Raw genomic sequence first — 22,564 nt, forward strand, 5'->3', positions numbered from 1 at the left:
AGCACTGTTGCAGCTGAGGAAGGTGGGGAAGGCAGGGGTACTGAGAGCAGGGGGACAGAGATTGGATTTTTATCTGATTTATGCACGTAGAAGAAAAAATCCCCTGTGCTACTCCCAAAAGTGAGGTTCATCTATGCCACTGTATCCCCTTCTCCCCCCCCCCAATTTGCCCCTGGTTAACAGTATTCTTTCTTTACATCTTCAGGGTATCAGGTGGCTCTTCCCAAGGACCAAATTATAATATTCAGAAAACAGTGAAAGTTGGCTTATGGTAAAGGAGCCTGGAAAATGAGAGACACTTGTCAAACTTCTTGGGGACCCTGCATCATTCTGAAACATGAAGTTTGCATAACAAGACCATTGTTATGGGGAAAGGAGCTTTTGAAATGTTGCTAACTGAATAAGATGAAAGATGTTTGCACCTGGTAACTGACAGTTCTCTTGCCTCAGATTCTGCCAGATGTTTCATTCAATTTGGCAAGTGGAGGTATGAGAACATCATTTCTCAAACCTCAGCATGTCCGTTAAAGAATTCTTCATTTTCCTATCCTTTGTGCTTTCTAATAATGCAAAAACAAATACTGAAAAACCTGTTTCTTAGCCAGCAGAAGCTCAGACATAGTTGTTAAACCTGTTAAGTTTTCCATATGGAGGTTGCCTATTCCTGTTTCTAGATAAATAATACTTTAAAACACTTAGGAAGAATGAGCTTTAACTAGGAAATAGAAATTAAATTTGGCAACCTGACATGACACTGAACAAGTGATCAACTTGTAGCCACTCTGAAGATTGTAATGCTAAAAAAATCATTCCTGACCAAAGGAAACCTTTGATAAATAGAAAATATCATCTTGAAACTTAAAAAACAAGATAGGAACAACCTTATTTGGTATTAATTGAGAACAGGAGATTTTTATTCATATAAAATTCTAATAAAGACCTTTGTGCTTCTTATAAACTTTTTGAAATGTATTTTAGAAATACCTTGAGCTCCCAGTCTATAATTTTTGACAGCTTCGAAGTGGTGTACAAATATGTATTAATCCTTAGAAAATCCCTATGATTCAGTTGAGCAGTATATTCTTTTATAGATGGACAAGTCACTTCACTTTTTTCCCCAAGGCCATATAATCGGGGTTCTAAATGTGGGGGGTGGGTTGAGCCCCCCATAAGAAACAAGAGCCCCCAGTCCACCCTGCACTTTTCTAAGCAGCTTCAGCAGCGGCAGCTCCTTCCAGCTTCTGGCTGCCACTGCCGCAGACTCCCCTAAGGAGTCAGATTGTAATTTGAGCCCTGCATATAATGTTAGTGGGAGAGCTGGTATTGCAACTCCAGGTTCTTTTGTCTAGTAAACTGACCATAGGACAATCTCCCTGCTTCCATTTCTTTAAATATATTTTGTCTGGGGATTTAGTAGCAGTGATTCAGGATCTCATTTTGAATATATTCAGAAAGAGGAAGTGATGTGGCTATTTATATCATGCCAAATATCTTTCTCGGTATCCAGCATGATACTGCCTTCTATGTTCCATTTAAAACCACAGGTTCCAGATTATTAGAGAATTTATTCAAATCAGGAAAAGGTTTCCCCCTTTCCCATTCAATATGGAAAAGGTGCTTACCTCTTGTACTTGAGTACAAGGTGGGGAGGGAAAGTGGGGAGGCAGCTGCTGTGGCTCTGACTTCAGTGCTTACTGGGGCTCTGGGTTGGAATTGTATCTGCATCTGCTATGTCCCCCTCTGCCTGCCTCTTGCAGCCCCTGTCCTCCCCTAGCCTCTGCTCTCTCTTGCTTCCTTCAGCTCTATCCCTCATTGCCTGCCCCACCCCTGCAGCCTCTGCCGCTCCCTCCATCCTCCTCTCTGCCTCTTGCAGCTTACCCAAAATGGATGCTGTAAAGTAGGGGAGTTGGATTTAAATGCTTTCTTGCCTAGAAAGGATTTTTTTCCTGGTGAAGAAAGTCTGTCAGTTTTAATGTGGCACATAATATAAAGATAGGCCTCAGCTCACTTTACATTACAAGACACTAAGGCTAAGTATGGACATTAAAAAAAAAAAGCCTGAGCCTGAATTGATTCAATTTTTGCAGGTTAGTTTAACCTGCATAGATTGAACTGACAAGCAAGTGAAGAGGCATTCACTTCTGTAATGCAGCCACTTGCCTGCAGTGGCTGAGGCTAGAAGCTGGGTGGAGGGGCTAGAGAGAGCCCTTCCTTCCCTTCTGCAGGGAAGCTGAGCTGAAGGGAGGGTGTGGCCAGGCCCTGGCAGCCTGAGTATGATTGGGGAGGGGATTAAACCTCCACCCTGGCCTGTAGGGACCCCAGCCTGGGTGTGACTGGAGGGGGAGGTGGGAAGAAGCCCTTGCCAGGCTTTTGTGGTAGAGGAGCATGGCCAGACCCCAATCCCTGGTTGGCACTGAAGGGTCAAGCAGCGACAGCGGCGGCATAGCCAGATCCCACTCCTGGGCCTGAGACGAAGGGAGGGAGGGGGAAATCATAGAGGAGCAGGGCTGGCAGGAACCTCCACAGGTGTCCTAGTGTCTAGTCCAGCCCAGCCCCTGCCTGAGTCCTGGCCAGACCCTTTCAATACAAGCACTAGAGTCTAAAGAGCAGAGGGTTTGCTCACCAGGGGGGGCTCTGTATTACTGGGGAAAAAGGCCATCAAGGGCTTCCTGTGGCTGGTTTTCCCCTCCTTCCCCACAATGGAGCGCAGCTCTGTGCCTCTCCAGCCCTGAGCCCTGAGGCAATGCCACAGAGAGCCCGCCCACCCCCACGTGCAGCAGGGGAGGAGGAGGAGAGGGGGAGCTCTGCCCACTGCAGCGGCTCTGACAGCCTGGCCCAGCCCGGGTGCGGAGAGCCGGGAGCAATCCAGGCACACAGCTCCCACGGCCCCAGCCCGAGCCGCAGCCAGCTGGGAAGGGCCCTGTCCCCATAGCCCATCCTGGTCCCTCTGTGCCTGCCCTCAGCAGCACCTGTGGGCCAGCCCCAGCCCTGGGAAAGGGGGTCAGATGGCAGGGTTGGGCTGGGCTGTGGGAGCAGGGCCATTCCCAGCTGCCTGTGGCTCAGGCTGGGGCCATGGGAACTGTGCATCCGGATTGCTCTTGGCTCCCCATGCCCAGGCCAAGCTGGGCTGTAACAGAGCTGCTGAGGCAGGTAGGGGTCTTCCCCTCCTCCTCTTCCCCTTCCCCTGCCACCACAGGGTTGGGGGTGGGCTCTGTGCGGTGCTGCCTCAGTGCTCATGGTTGGAGGGGTGCAGTGCTGAGCCCCTCTGTGGGGAAGGAGGGGAAAACTGGCCACAGGAAGCCCTTGGTGACTTTTCCCCCCAGCAATACAGAGCTGCCTGGCAAGCAAACTCTCTGCTCTTTAGACTCTAATGCTTGTACCATAGGGTCTGGCCCGGGCTCAGGCAGGGGCTGGACTAGACACTAGAGCACCTCTGCGAGGTCCCTGCCAGCCCTTTTTCTCTGTGATTTCCCCCTCCCTCCCCACTTCCCCTTGGGCCCAGGGCTGGGGTCTGGCCATGTGCCTGCTCTCATTTCTCAAGTAACACCTTGCGGGAGGGGTTACCAGCATCTGGCCATGCCCCCCTCTCCTGCTGTTGGACCAGCGAGGGGCAATCTGCAGCAGGGTTTCCCTGCTCAGCCAGCTGGAGCAGTGATAATGCTCCAGCTATGGAGGAGAGGGGTGGGGCCAACCCTGCTCTGCTAGAGCAGACAGCCCAGCCCAGCCCAGGGCTGCAAAGCATCCTGGGATGCTGGAGGACTGTTAATTTAAACCAGGAAGGGGTCTGGGACGGAAGTTCCGTAAACCAGTTTGACCTAAATCTTCTAAGGTTGATACTACGTTCAACCAGGTTTATTTTAAACCAGTATCGGCCATTTTGAAAGCGGTTTATGTGCACTGAATTTCTATTCTGTTACAGGTTTAAACTGGTTTCTGATCATTTAAACTGGTTTATGTGTAATTTCTGTCCCTAGCCTAACAGAGCAATGGATGTGCGATTGGAAGCCTTGCTGTAATCTGACGGTATTCAGAGGACAGTAAGATGAGATTTTATAGTGGTTCCATGCTTAACATTTTTTTGGAGCTATTGTTGCTTAAAGTTCATTCTGTGATTACAGAAATAGAGATCAAGCATTTACTTTAATCCTAAACTATATATTTTTTTATTGTTGCTCCTTCCATTTCTTGAGACTTTCTAGAAGTGAGTCCAGAGTACAGATGGGAGCAGCATATATTTCCCTCTTAAAACGTTGGATGTAAGGACTATATATGAATTAGTTGATGCTGAAGAGAATACAAAATATATCAGAACAAACATAAAACATGGGTGTAATAAATAAATAAGGCAAGTAAAAGTAGAGCTGTATCTGTTGAGTAGAGGCTGTTTAGATTTTACAAGATCCCTTGATTTGTATTTAACCAACTGAAACACTGTCAGTATACTATCATGGCATGGTAGGTTTTTAGGAAAATATACTCTGTTTTGTGAATTACTCTCCAGCGTGGTTGCAGAGATTGACTATGAAACAACATTATAACAAAGAAATAGTTATTCAGCCATTATCATGTAATATGCTTTTACTGAAAATTCTGTAAACAGGAAAATTACTAACAGTTTACTACAGTAACAGAATATTTTGATGGTTGTCAGTAGAGCAACAAATTCTGAGATTTTTTGCATTAGGCATAGATTTGAATGCATTTTCAAAATGTTGCTATTAATTTGGTTCTCTTGGGTAAGTACTCCTTGATTAAGGCATATATTTTATCACCTGCTCAAAGAGCAGGCAATTCTATCCTCTCACTAGGGAGTCAGGAGAGGAAGCAGGAAGAGAGAATCAAGCAGCATAAAAGGGATTTAAAGGAGCAATGAAAGAAATGAAGTGTGGGGGTAGATGGGCAGTGGAGAGACAACAAAAAGGGACAAGAAGAGAATAGAAAGGGACTCTGTGGGAAATGATGAGAGGAGGAGACCAAGAAATGGCAGGCACACTTCTTTTCTTATATACAAAACTATAATTTCAATATTTAGATTAATTGAATCACTGGTCTGTGGTTTACGGTATTTGGGAACACGTCTTGTAGTTCTCTTATTTTAAGTTAGGAGAATAACAGCAGAAAATAACGGGTGATGATTTCAACCTGTGTAAGTTGAGAAAGAGGGCCCTCGGGAACGCAACATAAAATTAAAAATGGACATGTAATAGCTTAGTGCTGCTACTGCATATGTGACCCTATTGTTCCTTGTTTGCTGGTCTGCTTAACTGCATTCTATTTACCTGGTGCTTGGTACTGATTAGCTGCCAATGGATTTGTATGCCTTTGACAGACTTGTGTTGCAGATGTAGAAAATACTTGTTGAACTCAAAGCAGACAAATGTGATATCTTTTATTAAAATGTGATATATTTTATTAAATCAACTAAATAGTTGGAAAAATTGTTTTTTGCAAGCTTTTGGGCACAAACATCCTTTTTTGGGTATAGGGAGAGTCTGCTGTTGTTTTGTGTTCTCCCGGATGGCATAGAAGCCAATACGCAAAATGTAGGTCTGAGAAAATGCAAATGCGTGGCGTTTTGAACACAGTGCCCTCCTAAAGCTGCTATAAGTCATTCTAGAAAAATCAGAACTGAGCTATTTTGAACCTGGAGTTTGTATATGTAGCTGAAAGTGGGGGTGCATAGATCAGTGATCATGACAATGTAGAAATGTGTATTTCCAATACATTAAACATGAATGTAGCTTTTGTTTACACACCCCATGAAAATCCTTGCCCCTTGCATAATGCCTGGACCATCATGGCTATAATATCACTCCAATACTACATGTACCTTATACAAATTATTTTGTCTTTGTTAGAAAATACTGTATGCTTTAAACCTTCAGCCAACCCAATTGGATTACATCATCTGATCACTTCTTTTATTATATTGTATTTTTGAGAGAATTATGAAGATGGGAGGGGGGTCTTTCATTCTCCATCATGTTCTGCTTCTTTATATTTATTCAGTTTTGCAAAGATGCTGTCTGTATATCAAACAAATGCTTTGAATAATTTTAGTATTTCTCTTGTACAGATTTATGATGAAGGTAGAACTAGATTTGGTGAAGGTACAAGTAGATTTTGCTAGATACTTTCTGTTTTCCAATTTAAAAACTGAAACAATTGACATACTGAAGAATCATATTACATTTTATTGTTGGCTATCTGACTTGTTAAATACTGAAAAATTCCACAGTTCTTGTGATGCCAACAGAGACATCTGTTTTTAATTTAAATACCTCATCCAGTGACTTTACATATTAAAAACCACTTTTTAAAAACAATGAGTTCAGAAAGATTTCATCATCATTTTTTGTGAGACATTGTTTCTATTGAAGGCAGTGTCCAAGAAGAGAGGTAGCATCTAGCTTTTTGTAATTAGTCAGAGCGAACCAGATATGGATTAGGTTTTAAAATCAAGTGAAAAGAGAAAAGGCAGAATGTGGATATAACACTGGCTGCTTTTTCGTAAAGATGACAATGCATTGGAACTGAGAAAAGAAAGTGGTGGGTGGGTTTCTACATATTTAAATTGCTTTCTTTAGGCTGTTAAAGAAAATAATCGCAGATGGGACAATAAAAGAAAATCTCTTCACCTCATAAAAGGAATGAGTTGTTGGAGAGACAAGTCACTGGAATGTTCATTTTTATTCAGTCTACAGTAGATAAATTAACGAACTTGAGGTCCAAATAAGGTGTTCAGAGAGCTAAATAAACTCATATAACTGATAGTTTATTAGTTACCAAACCTGAGCCAATATGGGCCTCTCTCCTGTAAGGCGATGAGCAACTTCTACACTAATTTGGAGACAAGTTTGCTCAGGATTGAGGCCAGAGACTAATTTAGTTAACAGTACTTTTAGTCTAACTTTGACTTCTAATTGTGTCAGGCTATTGTTCATGAATCTGAATCGTTTTGTGTACAGGCGTGGAAGTCCACAAATTACTGAGAAATTAAGATGTTTTATTTGTTGACAAAAACTGTAATAGAGAGGTAAAGTTGCCCTGTCATTCCTCAGGGGTGGGCAAAATACAGCCCCCGCGGGCTGGATCTGGGCTGCGGAGGGGCTTTGTCTGGCTCATGGCGGGTCCCTCAGTCCCGTGTGGTCCAGGCAGCATCCCACCCTGACACGTCCTGCTGCCCCCTGGGCACACAGTGGGGCTGGAGTGGCTCCACAGCTGGACTACCTTTCTAAGCAGCCCAGGCAGCAGCAGCTCCTTCCGGCTGCTGCCCCTGTTGGCCCCAGCCCCGCAGTACTGGTGGGGTCCTGCGGGCAGCCCTCCCCCGCTCTGCACCTGCTGTGGACTCACCTGCTCATGCTGAACAGCTGCAGCAGTGCTGGCTCAGTGTGGGGGGAAAGCAGCCCCTTTCCCTCACCTCTGCCCGGTGCTTCCTGCAGCAGCCATGCTGAGCCCATGCTGGGCTGCCCTGTGGCTCCTGTGCACTGGCCCCACCGCCCCACTGGGCAGTCCGGAGATGGCGGTGACAGCGGTGGAGCTGCAGGGCAGCCCAGAGTGGGCTCTGCAGCTGCTGCAGGAGGCGCTGGACAGCAGTAGGGGGAGGGGAGGGGGCTGCTTTTCTCCTGTGCCAAGCACACTTTTGCCCCACCAGTGCTGCTGCAGCTGTTCAGCATGAGCAGGTGAGTCCACAGCAGGCGCAGGGCGGGTCATGGCTGTGCGCAGGTCCCCGCCAGTACTGTGGGGCTGGGGACAGCTACTGCTGCCACCTGGGCTGTCTAGAAAAGCAGTCCAAAGCAGAGCTGCCCCAGCCCTTCTGCATGCCCAGTGGGTGGCAGGACGCTTCACAGGCGGGCGGTGTAGAGCTGATGTGGGGGCCAGGTTGTTGCTGTGCATGCAGTCTGTCTGATCCGCTCTTACTGAGGTGAGTTGGGAGTAGGCACAAGGCCTACTTTGAGTGGTAGAGGGATTAGCTGCAGTAATTTGGAAAACCAGTGATATCAAATGTAAGGAAACCTAGGAGGTCAGTTGTCTTCCTGCCCTTCCCCTGGTATGTGCTTGTAACAGAGAAGCAGATGAGATCCTGCATGACTCATTTTGATGCTGAATTCTGTGCACTGTTAGCATTAGTGCTTAGGAGCAATTGTGCCATGAGGATTGTCAGTAGTGAGGTGGGATGCCAGAGTGGCTTGTGAATTCAGTGGTGGGTAAGTGAAAGTATAGTGTTGGAAGGAATCCTGTGGGAAACGTTGAAAGAATAGTTAAAAATTGCAGATGTGGGTTTGTCCTGGGGTAGGAAAGATCCATATAGCTTCACAGGGTACATGCATGCTATCTTCTAACTGGGACTGGTGCAAAATGACTGAGGGGTGTGAGAGGCCATGATCTGAGCCCCAGGTATGTTCTAAAATCCTTGCTCAATACCTACATTAAGATCACTTAACTATAACTATACTCTGTATTTTACAAGGCACAATACATTTCTGATATTCTGAGTAAGCTCAAGGATTTTAGAGCATTTGGAGTCAAAATTAGTTCAACATTCTTTTTTTAAAATTATTACAGTAGAGGCTGAGCTCTGCTTTTGTTTGAGAAACTACAAAAATATTTCTAAAACCAATAATTCAGAAGCTGGTTCTCTAAATATACATATTATTTTTCTTGGGATATATCTAAAGCTTGATTGCAGTGCTTAGTTACATAGCCTAATGCTGAAGTGCATGTAATATCTGAGTATCGTTTTATTTCAGCACAGAATTGTGCCCTGAAAGTTGTTTTTTTACTGTTGATCCACAACATTCAAGTAAATTGCTTTTGAAGAATCTCACATTTGCTTAAAGGGTCACTGCCTAGAGCTTAACCTACATTTAACTTGTACCATTTTTGCAGCTTGATGAGAAATCTGATTGTAAAGGGACACACCTTGCCCTGGGCCAGTGACAGTAGTGGAAGTTGTGTGGCTGATCAAGAGCCGTGTGACTAAGGGAGTAACATTGTCATAGTAGGTGTCTGTGCACTACTAGGAGAGTGACTAATTGTTACCACATCTAAGTTGAAATAAGTAGACAAATAGGTGTGTATAGAGCTTTGCTTGGATAAAAAAGCATGATATAATTGCCTTATTTACATGGCACTTGTGCAGCCCTGAATGCTACTTTTTACCATCAGTTAGCAAAAACTTTCCTGGAACTTTTCTGACATTTTAATCGTGTAGACAACTAAATGCAAGAAACTTGTTCTGATGAGCCAGCAGGAGAAAATGCATGTTGTGGTGGTAGAGCTTCTTGCTGTCATAACAAGTGAACATGTTTTATTGTTCCTTTGTGATAGTTTTTCTTATTGTTAACTTCAGTGAGTGACAGAGAAACCAGAATAAACTGAGACAATGGAAAATAAGTGAGTTTTAAAATTTTTCTTTTTTTATTTGGGGTGGTACTTTTCACGAAGTGCTGGGAAGCAGTGGTATAATAATTAAGGCATCATGCTTCGGAGCCCTGATTTGGAGCCCTGTTCCAGACTTATGCTGAAGACCTGCCTCTAGTCTAGTGGTACTCAACCTTTTGGCCCCATGGGCCAGATGAGTGGGGTGGGGCCAGTCCACAGGCTGGGTTGAGCCCCACATGCCCAGATGGGGCCCTGGGGCCTGGCACTGTACCCTCCTCCGGGACTGGGCACTGGGATTGGATCCCTGCAGCCTGGCACTGCCCCCACTAGGCCCCACACTCTGGATTGGTCCCCAGGAGCCTGACAGTGCCCCCTCCCATCCCAGCGTGGTGGGATTGGGTTCTGGAGGCCTGGCGCTGTCTCCTCAAGCCCCCTGTGCACTGGGATTCTGTTCTGGAGACCTAGCCTTTCCCCGTTCCAGCCTTCTGCATGCCATTATTGGGTCCAGGGGCACGACACCACTTCCGTCCAGCCCTGCATGCTGGGCCTAGGGCTCCCCATGGATCTAGAAATTTGGTAGTAAGGAAGAGGTGTCACCACTCTCCCACCACCAAATTTCCAGACCTGTGGGGAGCCCTGTGGGCTGGATGACATGGACTATGGGTCCAGGGGTAGAGCACCCCTAGTCCAGTGGTTCTCAACTTTTTCTGACCTGAGGCACCCTTGGATAGATTCACAGCAAACCTTGGAAAATGCCAGCTCTCAGTTTTTGATTTTTTTTTTTTTTTTGCCTGTAGAAAAATAGTAGAGCAGTTTTTTCTGCTGCAGTGAACTCAAAAGAGACTGCAGCAATGGATTTCTGTTCGAAATCTCTGGGTTTATTATCGTATGAATCATATTTGTAAATCTAACAATGCTAACATTGTATGACACCTCATGGCATCCTTGAAAGGATCTCAAGGCAGCCTAGGGTCACAGCACCCTGTGTGAGAATCACTGCTCCAGTCAACGCATCTTTAAAAAGGGGGTACCTGACCATTCAGGCTGGAGACTTAATAAACATCTGATACAGTGCTGGTCAGAACACTCTTGTGTGCCTGTTGGCTGATGGACCATTAGGCTGAGGTCTGATTAGACCAGGGGCAGGCAGTTATTTCGGGCAGAGGGCCACTTACTGAGTTTTGGCAAGACACTGAGGGCTGCATGACAGGCAGCCAGGGGCAGATAAATATTAATTTTCTACATTTTTAAGGGCCCTGTGGGCCAGATAGAATGGTCTGGTGGGCTGCATCTGGCCCATGGGCCACATTTTGCCCACCCCTGGGTTAGACCTTTGGTAATGACTGTTATTTTTTTTTAACTTGTTTTTTTCTAAAGCAATGGATTAACTAAGGTGGGGCGATATAGGCACCAAATTGTAGGGGTGGGAGGAATGCAAAATAGCAGGTGTTGTGCAGCCTGCCCAGCCATTGCTGCTGGTAGCCTGCTATGGCTTCTGCCTCATGTGCTGACATCAAGGGTGTAGAACTGCCCTGTTATGCCAGTTCCAGAGGATTCATACTGACTAGTCTGCTCCCATTGAAGACCCTAACATTTCTTTTGGGAGGCAAAGAATAAGGCCAGCACAGAGTATTTTTGAAAAAAATCATCTGAATGGTGTTTGCTAGTTCTTGGAGTAGTCTCTAAGCATGATTTCTTTAACTTCCACAAGTTTGTCAAGTAAAAAAATATTTCTTTTGGTCCACTGGGTTTCCTGAATGTCAGACTGCACCTCGGCATGTTATTTTTTTGTCAGATGTTCTGATGGCCGTAAGCAACTTGGTAAACTGTTCTCAGTGGTGGCAGATAACAGAACAAGGAGCAATGGGCTCCAGTTGCATTAAGGGAAGTTTGGGTTGGATATTAGAAAGAAGTTTCTCATTGGGAACAGGTAAAACACTGGAACAGGTTACCCAGAGAGTTGGTGGAATCTTCAGCCTTGGAGGTTTTTAAGACATGGCTAGACAAAGCCTTCAGTGGTGTGATATAATTTCATAGTTTCATGGTTGTTAGGGGCTGGAAGGGACCTTGCACATCATCAGGTTCAGACCCCCTGCACTTGCGCAGGAAAGACTGCTGGGGTCAGCAAGGTGGGCATCAAGATGCTTTTTGAAGATCACTAGGGTAGATGACTGTACAAGATCTGTGGGGAGCCTGTTCCAAACCCTCAACACTCTACTTGTAAAGAAGTGTCTCCTTATGTCTAGCCTGAAGCGATCCTCAATCAGCTTTTGCCCATTATTTCTTGTCCTCCCCTGGGGGGCCTTGGTGAACAGATGCTTCCCCAGGCCCTGATGTACACCCTTGATATACTTATAGGTTGCCACCAAGTCCCCTCTGAGTCTTCTCTCCTCCAGGCTGAACAGTCCCAAGTCTGTCGGCCTCTCCTCGCATGTCCTGGTCTCTAGGCCTCTAATCATGCACGTGGCCCTGCTTTGGACTCTCTCGCTTCTTGACATCCTTCCTGAAGTGCAGCACCAAGAACTGGATGCAGAACACCAGCTGCAGTCTCACCAAGGCTGAGTAGAGAGGGAGGATGACATCTTTAGCCTTGCTTGAGATGTCTTGGTAGATACATGCCAGTGTTTGATTAGCTCTGCCAGCTACAGCATCGCATTGGTGGCTCATGTTCATTTTGTTGTCTGTCATGATACCCAGGTCTTGCTCAGATGTGGTGCTAGCCAGCGTAGCACTGCCAAGCATAAAAGTGTATTGTGGATTATTTCTCCCTAGATGGAGTGCTTTACATTTCTCCGTATTAAACGACATCAGGTTGAGGTCCACCCACTTCGCGAGTCTGTTCAGGGAGATGGTCCTGCTTTGAGCAGGGGTTTGGACTGAATGACCTCCAGACACTAAATGACCTCCAGTCCCTTCCAACTCTAATTTTTTATGATTTCTATGATTCTGTGAAACTGGATAAGGCTCTTGGGGGGGGGGGGGTAGGATATTGGGTTCACTTTCTTATGTAGTTTAATGCAAATTTGAAAAAGTCTGTTGAACAGTTAGTCCTCGATGTGTAGTCCATCATCTTTTGCATTTTTGTACAGTTAAAACTTTCAAAATCAGCATAGGATATTTTCCAAAAAGCTTCCCTAAGCAATAACTGAATTCTATAGTGGATAGTCTAATTGTGTAGCTGTTTCCACACCAGGCTGTAAAATGGCTCCAAAGAAGCAGTTAGGACTGTGTTATCGTATCTCATAAATTTTGGAGGATTTAATTCCTTTTCAAAATCAACAGTCTATAAAACCCTACAGGTCAGTCTTGCTTATTTTACCTTCAGCTGGCAAACACTAGGAAATCCAATAAAAATGCTAAATTTCTCTCGTCTTTTCAGCCTCCTTTTCTGAAAGTAACTGCCTGCTTAGGAAACTCCATCTACTTAAAATGAACGTTGTGGGATAAGCTAGACAAATCAGGCTTTGTCTGATTAGTCTATCTTAAGAGGCTTACACTGTAATAGGTAAGAGTATGTACTTGCTAGTGCAGCCATCTGCACAGTAATGTTAATTAGTAACTTCACCCAGTAATGCGAGTCAGAATTTCAATTGGAGTCCGCTTGGTTTGTTTCATTACCTTGATAAAGGTAGCTCATACTAGAAGGTTGAGAATGTATGGAAACTATTCTCCTAGATGCGTATTTACACCAGTCTACTGCATTGGTTCTCAACTGGGGTGCTGTGAGACCCTTTCAGGGGTGCTGCATTGTGGGTGCCATTGTGGCCAGGTGGAACTGCCTTGTGTGCCTCCTGTGGAGGCAGCTGGGAAGTGGCTGTAGCTGGAGTGCACACCTTTTCCACTGTCTTTACCAGTCTGACCTTGCTTACTCCTCCTGGAAACAGGCATTCTGGGCAGGTGGGACTTTCCCAATGCCCTTTTCTTTCCAGGAAGAACATGTGGGGTTGGACTAGGAGGGCCTGTGGCAAGATCACACACTCCAGCTGCAGCCCTGTGCGCTGCCCAGCTGAAGGAGCCAGGTGCCAAGAACATTCAGGGCAGGTAAGACCACCCTCCTTCTGCTGACCGGGGCAGGGGGCTGAGAGGCAGGCAGCTGCCTGGGGGAGGAAACAGTTCCTCTGCTCCCTGCAGCCTGGGCTGACCAGGAGCAATTTGCTTTACTACCTGTATATACAGGTAGTAGCCAACCGTGCAGTAAACTGATTCACTGAGCAGTAAATGCTGTGCATGTATAGATGGTGAAGCTTTACTGCACAGTAGATTAGTTTACTGGACAGTAAAAAATCTTGTGTAGATGTACCCAGTGAGTACAAGAGCTAATGGCCAGACAAATTAAAATGAGTAATAAGAACGTTAACAGATAGGGTGGCTAACCATTAAAAAAGTGCCACATGAAGTGTGGATTTGAAGACATCAGCAGACAGTTAAGACTGGCTACCTTTCTGGATGCTTTTGTGAAAGCAGCTGTTTGGCTCAGTTCAAAGGTAGCTGGGTAAAATTCAGTCCTTTACAATATACTAGAGTTCAGACTAAGTGATTTGGTCTCTTCTGTCTTTAAGCTCTGTAAATTCGTCAGTAGATTCCAATCCCCTCCTAGAGCCTGAAATGCAGCCCAAGATATTCTCTGCTTTCAGAGAATGTGTGTGAAATCTACTGGCACACTGTACCATCTCCCTTTAATACTGATCCGCAAAGGATGGTAACCTACTGATGCTATATCTTACTATACTAGAGCACAAGTGATATATCACTGTGGGGAATAGAAAGGTCCCAACTGCACCAATTTGTATAGTTTATTTTATTTAGAGCCTAGGAAATTACAAAAACTGCTAAGAACATTATTGTATTTGCCCAAATCCAAAATGACTTTGAATTTAAGACAACTCAATAATTAGATTCTGTACGTAGAAAATTATATATTTGTTATAATTTTCCATGCACAGAACCTAATTATTTGGAGGGTCATTTTAAATGTGTGCCATTGTGGCAGGGGTTAGGCAGCCCAACTCCTGCCCTTTGCCACCCCCCAGGGCCTATACTCTCCCCCCCAGCCATTTGCTGCCTTTACCACCTGCTCCTTCCTGCAATCATTTACCCTATTTGGTGGTTCTGGCTCTATTTCTGGCCCAGGGCATGGAGTACATGATGACTTTGGCTTTGGTCCATCCTAGCAGCAGCAGCAGCAGCTCTGGTCCCTGGCCCAAGTCAGGACCAGACCCGGAGATGCAGCTACAGTAGCTGCCTTGCTACTATATGGTTTTCCTCATGTTCCCTTCCATCTTCCACCCCCTGGTACTGTGTATACCCACCCCCACTTCTTCCCCCTTTACCATACGATTTCTTCTGCACTCCTTTGCAACATAAGCCATCCTGGCCCCAGCCAGGCAGCAGCAGCAGCTCTGGTCCTGGCACAGCCCTGTACTTGAATCCAAGATGATGGTGTCGTCCCCCCGCTGCATTTTGAATGGAAGAAAATACCATGTCTTGGATTCAAGTAAATGTGGTAATGTTGCAAGGGTCAGTCAGTCAGCTGTTTAAAAATATCAGTATTGAGGCCCCTTGGGAATTCAGTCTCCTTGTGCAGATGCATTAGGGTACAGTCTGTAATTCCATTATCACATTCTATATTTCCACAGGACTCGAGTCTCAGTAAGATGTAGGTGTCGGGCCGGGAGCGCCCCGAGCCCTTTTTCGCGCTGCACGCGGGCTGTGGCCAGCAGCCCGGACACGTGGGGGCGGAGAGGGAAGGCCTTCGCTCTGGAATTAGGCACGGACGTGTATCCGTAGTTTATAAGATTGTTTACTTACACCGAGATGGCAATGGTGTAGGCTGGAAAGCTTGATTAAGTTGCAGTTACAGAAAGAGAAAAGAAAACAAAAACTCGAACCTGCAGAACACGAGGGTACGTCGCATAGGGTTCTGGCGACGGGAAGATGAAAATACGAGGGTACGTCGCAAAGGGTTTCAGCGACGGGAAAATAAACCTGCAGGACTTGAACCCGGGTAGAAGAGCTCTGAGGCCGATCGTAAGGGCTCACACGAAGTTTGTCAGGCCCCGTGGGTTCTTCCGTTCACTCATCCACACAGTTTGCTAGGCTCTGTGGGTTCGGTTCGTAGCGCACGGGAGGGGTACGTCTAGGAATTCTATCGGCGACGGGGAGAGGCTAGAGATTGATCAGATCTCCGTTGCCTGCTTCAAATGCACTGGGTCCGTGAGGATCCGCAGCGCTTAGAGATCTTCACACAGCGTGAAGTCTCCTCCTCCCTTGTTCGTGGAGTCCTCCAACTTGGGCGGAAACCACTCAAACCTCTTATACGGCTACCAAGCCAATCACTAGCCGCCACGTGTGAATAATTTAGAACTAGCCAATAATGGGACTCGAATTAGCATACCAATGGCGGGAACTCTTTGCAACGAGCATCCCCTCTCTGCAGCAAAGAAATGTACCCTGCAAAACAAGCTCCAAATTGGCGGGAAATTCTCCCTTGCACCGGGGTTCTCTTTTGCAGCAGAAAACTCCACCGTGCAAGGAAGCTGCAATTTAGCGGGGACAATTTAGCAGTGCCGAAGCGCACACAAATAAAAATCACACCTTTTGGGTTGTGACAGTAGGGTACTTGCTTATTGAATGGTGATTCAGTAGTTTTGTCTTCTCATGATTAGTATCTAAGCTCCCATGACTTTTTTATTAAAAAAAAGAGAAGAACCACTGGTTCTCACCTTTTTTAGACTCGAGGTACACCTCATTAGACTCAAAGAACCCCTTGGAAAACACCAGCTATTAGCTTTCACTTGTTTTGCATTACAAAAGAAAAAATGGATCAACTGTTCTGTTGCAAAGAACTAAAGACCACAACACACATCAGAGTATTTTTGACACTGCAGCCCCCTGAATAACTGGGCTAGCTAAACCCTGCTCTGAAGACAGAATTATTAATTTCCTGATGGGCTTTTCTGTGGTACTTACTGCACCTGTTTCTGGGTTCCTCAAACATGAATGAGAACATTTTGTTAGGATTGCCTACTCTCTAGGAATAAATTTGTCGGGTAGTATTATTACGGCTCTTGTTCTAAATGTACTTCATGAGTCTCTCTTGCTAGCTCCATATCTTTCTCTCTCACTTCACTCTACTTTCTCAGACTAGATTACAGTGCATTATTGAAGAGTCATCTACTTGTATTTTTCCCCTCTCTCTCCTCTTTCAGATCTTTATGCAGTCTCTTTCCATTTTCTTTAGCAGGGCACTCTACATTTAGCCTTGTAGTTTAAGTCCCAGGTTCCCCCTCCCACCCTGGATTTATAAAATCTCACTTTTAAAAGGATAATAAACCCATTAATATGAACCTACCTACACATCAGTATTCTCACTCTCACAATTAGTCATTAGGGAAATGATGGCCTTTGTGGTCCAGGAGCAGCGCCTATGTGAGAAGCCAAATCCTGCCCCAAATTGCTAGAAAGGGCTAAGATATTTGTGCTAGAATTCATACCAAGTTGCTAGTCTCTGATCTTTAAGGACTTAAATTGAATAGGGGTCTGAAAACTTTCAAGCCTCTTAATCCCCTCTCACTGCTGGAAAAGAGGGGAAGATAGAGATATCCATCTGGAGAATTGAGGGTATTGCAATAATTCCTTACCTTTTAGTTTTGGAACAGTCCTGCTATTAGATCAGGTTAAAACTGTCGTTATTGTTATAGGGCAGAGCACTTGACCTAGTTTTCAGTTTCACTGTTGCATACTGGGTTCTCAGTTGCAGAAGCAAAATCTGACAAGACTAGTCAATCTTCAATCCACTGCAGCTATGGAAAGCAGTAGAAGAGAGACAAGGGGATCTGTCTGCAGACTTAGGAAGATGGTAGTGTCTCAGTTAACTTTCCAGATGCAAGCCAAATTGTGATTGCACCCTTTTCTGGCAAGTCAGTGTGTGTTACTTCCTGCAGCCTCCTCCTGGTCTTTCAGCTGATCTTCTCAAGCTACATTTTTCAAGGTGATATGACCTAAATTTTCTGTGTTTATCCCAGAAGAGTTGCACCCCTTCCAGGCTAGTCAAAGTCCAATATAAAAACTGGACAAACTCTTACACCCCTTATGGGCTTAGTCTTCAGACAGGGCTGTGCCCCACCTATACTCTGAAAAGTACGAAGAAAACAAGTGCTTCCACTGCATCGGTTCAACTTTTGGTAGCCAAACAAGGCAGTCCTTTCCTGCCAGCTCTACCTTTTCTGCAAAAGCTCTGATAAGTTAGTCTTCTTCAGTAGCTGGTTTCCAGCTGAACTAAAGCTATGGCTTTCAACCTTCTTCTTGCAAGCTAATACCTGTCCCATGAGCCACAGAGGTGGGGATGACTGTGCTTTCAGCAGCCTCTTAAATATTTCCTAACTTGCTTGGGATTTATGTAGTTTATTATTACACAGATGTAAGCATCGTACATCATAAGGTATAGGAATGTTTGATTCCTTATATGAAAACAACATTTTATTTCACGGTGTATGTGCATACGCAAGTTTTTTTTCTTTAAAATATTTTGACTTGTCGCATTGAATCTGAGTTTAATTATCTGTCTGAAATTAGTATTTGCATGTCATCAGATGCTGCTAATTTTTTCATTTCATTTGTACTAAACTCTCTTCCAGTTAGTTTTTTGTGTTTTACCTACTTCCCACCATTTTTATCCATCCATTACCAATTATCTTCTGTATCCCTGCTGTTTGCTTCTGTTTAACTCAGATAACATAATAGAAGACACCTGTGGCAAGAAATCCATTTCTACCTTATTGGTACTTCAGAATCAGTCATAATGTCCAGTTTTGGGAACTGAATTTAGCATGAACAACAGTACTTGCGCTGCTTTCCAGAGATAAATGTACAATTTGCTGATGAGTGTTTTGAGCCTACAAATCAAAGTTCCTAGAAAACAAGAGACAAAATTACTTTCTCCCTGTTCTATAAATACAATCCTTAGTTGAGTTTCGGCTATAAAATACTCAACATGTTCCAAACAGAAAACATCCAGCTAGCTCCATCAAAAGTGGCTTACTGCACAAAAGAGGGCTCAGAATACCAAATTGTAATTATGAAAATAAACAGGCAGGAAGAGAGAAAAATAATAAAGCAATTAGTCAAATACAGAAGCATTTAGAATAGGATAGAAAAGATAAAGAAGATGGAAAAACAATTAGAAGGGGATTCAAAGAGCAAGAAAATGGAAATGTATCATTACAATAGATTAAATTTTAATTAGAATGCATTATATTAATTTTAATCATAGCCTAATCTGTCCTGCAGGGTACTAAGAAAAAAACGAAGGTACAACATATTTTACTATATTATTAATATTTTGTTTACATCTCAGAGATCCATTTGCAATCTATATTTTAAATCTGTGATTGTGGCAGACTTGACAGTGCTTCACAAAATGTTGCAAGCTTAAAACAAACATACCTGGAGAGAGTTGGCTTCCATAAAATCATCTGGTAAAGAATTTGGACTTTAAGAGTTGATATCAAAATGGCTGCATAATTTTATCCTCTCCACAAACATTTACTGAACAGTTTCAGTAGTTCATCTTTCCTCAGAAGAAATAGTTTGATAAGAATAAAGCCAGGTGTGAAGTATGGTGTTGTAACTCCTAATTTGTACTAGTATAGAGTTTATTAGCATAATCTGCAATTCCTCAGTTGTTGAATGCATCTCCTTGGGTCAGACTGCAGGGCACAGTCCTTTGATTGTATTAAAGTATATATATTTATTTTTAATCCTTATGTAAGAATATGACGAACCTGAATTGAAAGTGAACCAGTTCAGTGCCATCTGGCTGTTCTTTGCAGAAAACCTGATGCAGGAGCCTTGAGATGGGCTCCATTCATTTCATTTGGGGTCCCACAGACTTCATGATTCTGTAATTGCATACTTAGGCATTTTTCCCTAAGATGCCATGAAATGCAGCATTTCTGTCGTTGAATGAACATTTGCCATACTCACGAAACTAGTATTTTCTCTCCTTGCTTGCTAAGGAGCTGCTACAGGGCTGGGCAAAATGTGACCTGCGGGCCAGATGCAGCCCGCCAGGCCATTCTATCTGGCTCATGGGGCCCCTAAAACATTTAGAAAATTAATATTTGTCTGCCCCTGGCTGCCTGTCACGTGGCCCTTGATGACTTGCCAAAACTCAGTAAGCAGCCTTTCACCTGAAATAATTGCCTGCCCCTATGCTTGAAGCTGCTTAAGGTTTTTCATCTTTCTCCACATGGGTGGGTTCATTGGATCATAGTGAAAGCTCTCTGTGCTGAGTTAGGAAGCAAGAGCTGGAATCTTGCTTGCAATCTTCCCCTTCCTGACTTGGAAGTTTGGGCTGGCAAACTAGGCAGCCTGGAGAACAAAGAACTGGAAAAAAGCTAATGTTGTGTCAGTATTTCAAAAGGGAAGACAGAAGGACCTGAATAACTATAAGCTGGTAAAATAAAGACTGATATGGGATCAAGTCAGTAAAGAATTAAAGGCTAATAGCATAACCAGTTCTGTTGAAAATATGTCTTATTAAACTAAATCGATTTGTTCGATGACAAGCAAGGTTAGTTGATAAAGGTCACTTGATGTATACAAGGCACTTACATTTCTATAAGAACTTGACTTATACTTCTGCCTGACAATCTCCTTTAATTAAGGAAAATTAGTACTGCACAAAATCAGTGTAGTTCATAGTAAATGGATTAAAACTGACCAATTGATAAATCGCAAAAGTTGACATCCACTATGGATGTTTCATTTGGGGTCCACAGAGATGTTTTTCTTGACTCAGTTTTGTTCATATGTTATCAGATATCTGGAAGAAAATATGAAATAGTTATTGATAAAATTCGTAGAGGTCAAACTCTGGAAAGTAAATAATGAGAGATGCAGGTCAGTCAGCCAGATCACCCTGGATCACTTGTGAAGGTGGTCCATTTGAGCTGCATATGATTTTACACAGACAAATTCAATCATAAATCTAGGAAGAATGTAGGTCACACAAGTGAAGGCTGTATACATTTAATGACACTGGAAAAAATCTTTAGAGTCATGGCAGATAACTAATTGAACATGAACTCCTGATATGATGCTATAGGAAAGAGGATTAGTGCAATATTGCAGGGAAACATCAAGTAGAAGTAGGAAGATGGCATTACCTCTCTGTGGCTTTTTGTAAGACTATTATTGGAATATGTTGTCCAATTCTGCTTCAATAAGAAGGCTGAAAAATTGGAAAGAGTTAAGAATAGAACTGCAAGAATAAGGCTGGGTCTGGGAAACCTGTCTTTTGATGGAGAAACTTAAGAAATGCATTCTATTTAGTTTATCCAAAAGAAGATTGACGTGGTTTGATCATGCCCTACATTTAATTGTAGAGGGAAAAGATGTTTTTTGTTATATCCGGTTCCTTAATCTATCAGAAAAAGATAAGATTCAGTAGTTGCAAATGGAAGTCAGAAAAGTTTTGTTTAGAGTAAGGCATGATTTCTTTGATCTCCAAGAGTAACTAAGCAGTGGAACAACTTGTACAGCAACGTGGTAGATCCTCTTTTACTTTAAAGTCTTCACCTAAAGATAGGTAAAAGTTTTTTTCTCAAAGATACAAAAATACGTGCTTGACTCAGAGATTGCTGGGATGAGTTTTCTGCCTAGTGTTTTGAAAGAGGTCAGATGAGAAAATCAGAAAGGACCCTAGAATCTATGGACAGTGCAGTAGCTAAGGATTGAAAAGTCAGGAAAATGTTTTTTAAAATTGCTACAAGCACCTTCCTTCACTGATGCGATTGGAAGGAGGCTCTGAATTAAGTTGCAGTTGCTTGGACAGCAGTGTAGGATCTGAGCTGAGCATCACCAAAGACATCCTTGCAAGTAATCATGCTAGTAAATACTCATCAAATAATGTTATGCCTATACTGTTTTCAGCTGTAACCCATAGCTGTGTGTGGCATGAGTTGTTTTTTTTTGTTGCGATGGGAATGGGAAAAGCAATATTTCTTGGTAACAGAGTACATTTATAAATTAGCATTACCGCAAAATGTAAGTGCTTTTGCCACAGAGTTTGGTACTTCTCCATTACAGAGTGCCTGGGCCCCAGCTTACAATATCAGTAAAAGTTTTAAGCATGATTTAAGTTAGGCACTTTTAAAAAATCTGGACCTGAGTAATTGCAGGTGTGTACTCAAATAATATAAACAATTGTCGTGGGATAAACTGAAGAGCTGTAAATTGCCAGAAAGAAAATGAGGCCTATTGTTCAGTGGGTGGCAAGTACATCATAAGGTAGGCTGATAGCTCCTGGAAAGGGAAGGATTTTTGCTGATGCTGTGGCATTCTCTGCTGAGCCTTCTGTTTTTCTGTCTTTTTCTCTTGATTGGCATTCAAGGCTTATGCTACAGTAAATTGAGATTCAGTTTCAGTGTGGAGGATGCTGAGTTCAGGTTCAGGAATCTTCACTTATCTCTGCTAGAGTCTCTTCTGCCTTTCAGCTTCCTGTTTTAAGCTTCTGCCCCAGACCTCTTCACTTAAGTACCCAGCAATCACCACCTCAAAAAGGAAATGGCACACTGACAACTTGATCTTCAAAACAAATCTTGTTTACTCTTTTTCCTGCCCTTCCTTCCTTTTCTACCCTTTGTCTTCCTAATTTCCAGCTATTTACTTTTTCACAGACTGCCTCTTTTCTATCTTGGAGAACTCAACTACAGTAGTCTCCCTTTTCTCCCCTCCTTTCCTATCTCTCCCCATTGTATTATTCCTTATTTCACCTATTTACATTCTCACTGACATCATGTTGCCCTTTTAGCTTCTTTCATTCCTTGGAGATATCAGAACATCAGAGACTGCCTATGCCTGAAGAAGGGTGCTTGTGCCCAAAAGCTTGACAAGAACTTTTTCCCAACTACTCAGTTGGTCTAATAAAAGATATCACATTTACACAAAGAAGTTTGTCTGCCTGTGTCCTTAGACCAATACAGTTACAACCAATACTCCTGCAAATCTTGTTAAAGGCACTTGAAAAGTGGAAAGTTTGAAATTGAGAATGATTTTACATAGAAAATATTTTTATTTTAAAAAGTAAAGTGCCACTAGCTAGTAAAAGCTTGTTTTATTCTCTGCAGCATCATGGATAATACTGAACTGCTACCTCTCGAGTTGGAATTCACTCTTT

The 22,564-nt window shown here is 43.6% G+C and overlaps 1 protein-coding gene across 3 annotated transcripts in view; it reads left to right on the forward strand.

The window, feature by feature from the left end:
- The window catches only part of FNBP1L (formin binding protein 1 like), a 76,255-nt gene that overhangs the window by 6,951 nt on the left and 46,740 nt on the right, over window positions 1-22,564 (forward strand). Inside the window, exon 1 of one of the 3 annotated variants that reach the window (XM_025201916.1) lies at window positions 13,321-13,425. The exons of the other annotated variants lie outside the window; for them this stretch is intronic. Within the exon in view, the coding sequence (XP_025057701.1) occupies window positions 13,321-13,425 (105 nt within the window). Of the gene's footprint in view, window positions 1-13,320; window positions 13,426-22,564 lie in introns of those variants that run through there. 3 annotated transcript variants of the gene reach the window in all.

This window comes from Alligator sinensis, unplaced genomic scaffold (assembly GCF_000455745.1).
Source record: "Alligator sinensis unplaced genomic scaffold, ASM45574v1 scaffold199_1, whole genome shotgun sequence".
Lineage (NCBI taxonomy): Eukaryota > Metazoa > Chordata > Crocodylia > Alligatoridae > Alligator > Alligator sinensis.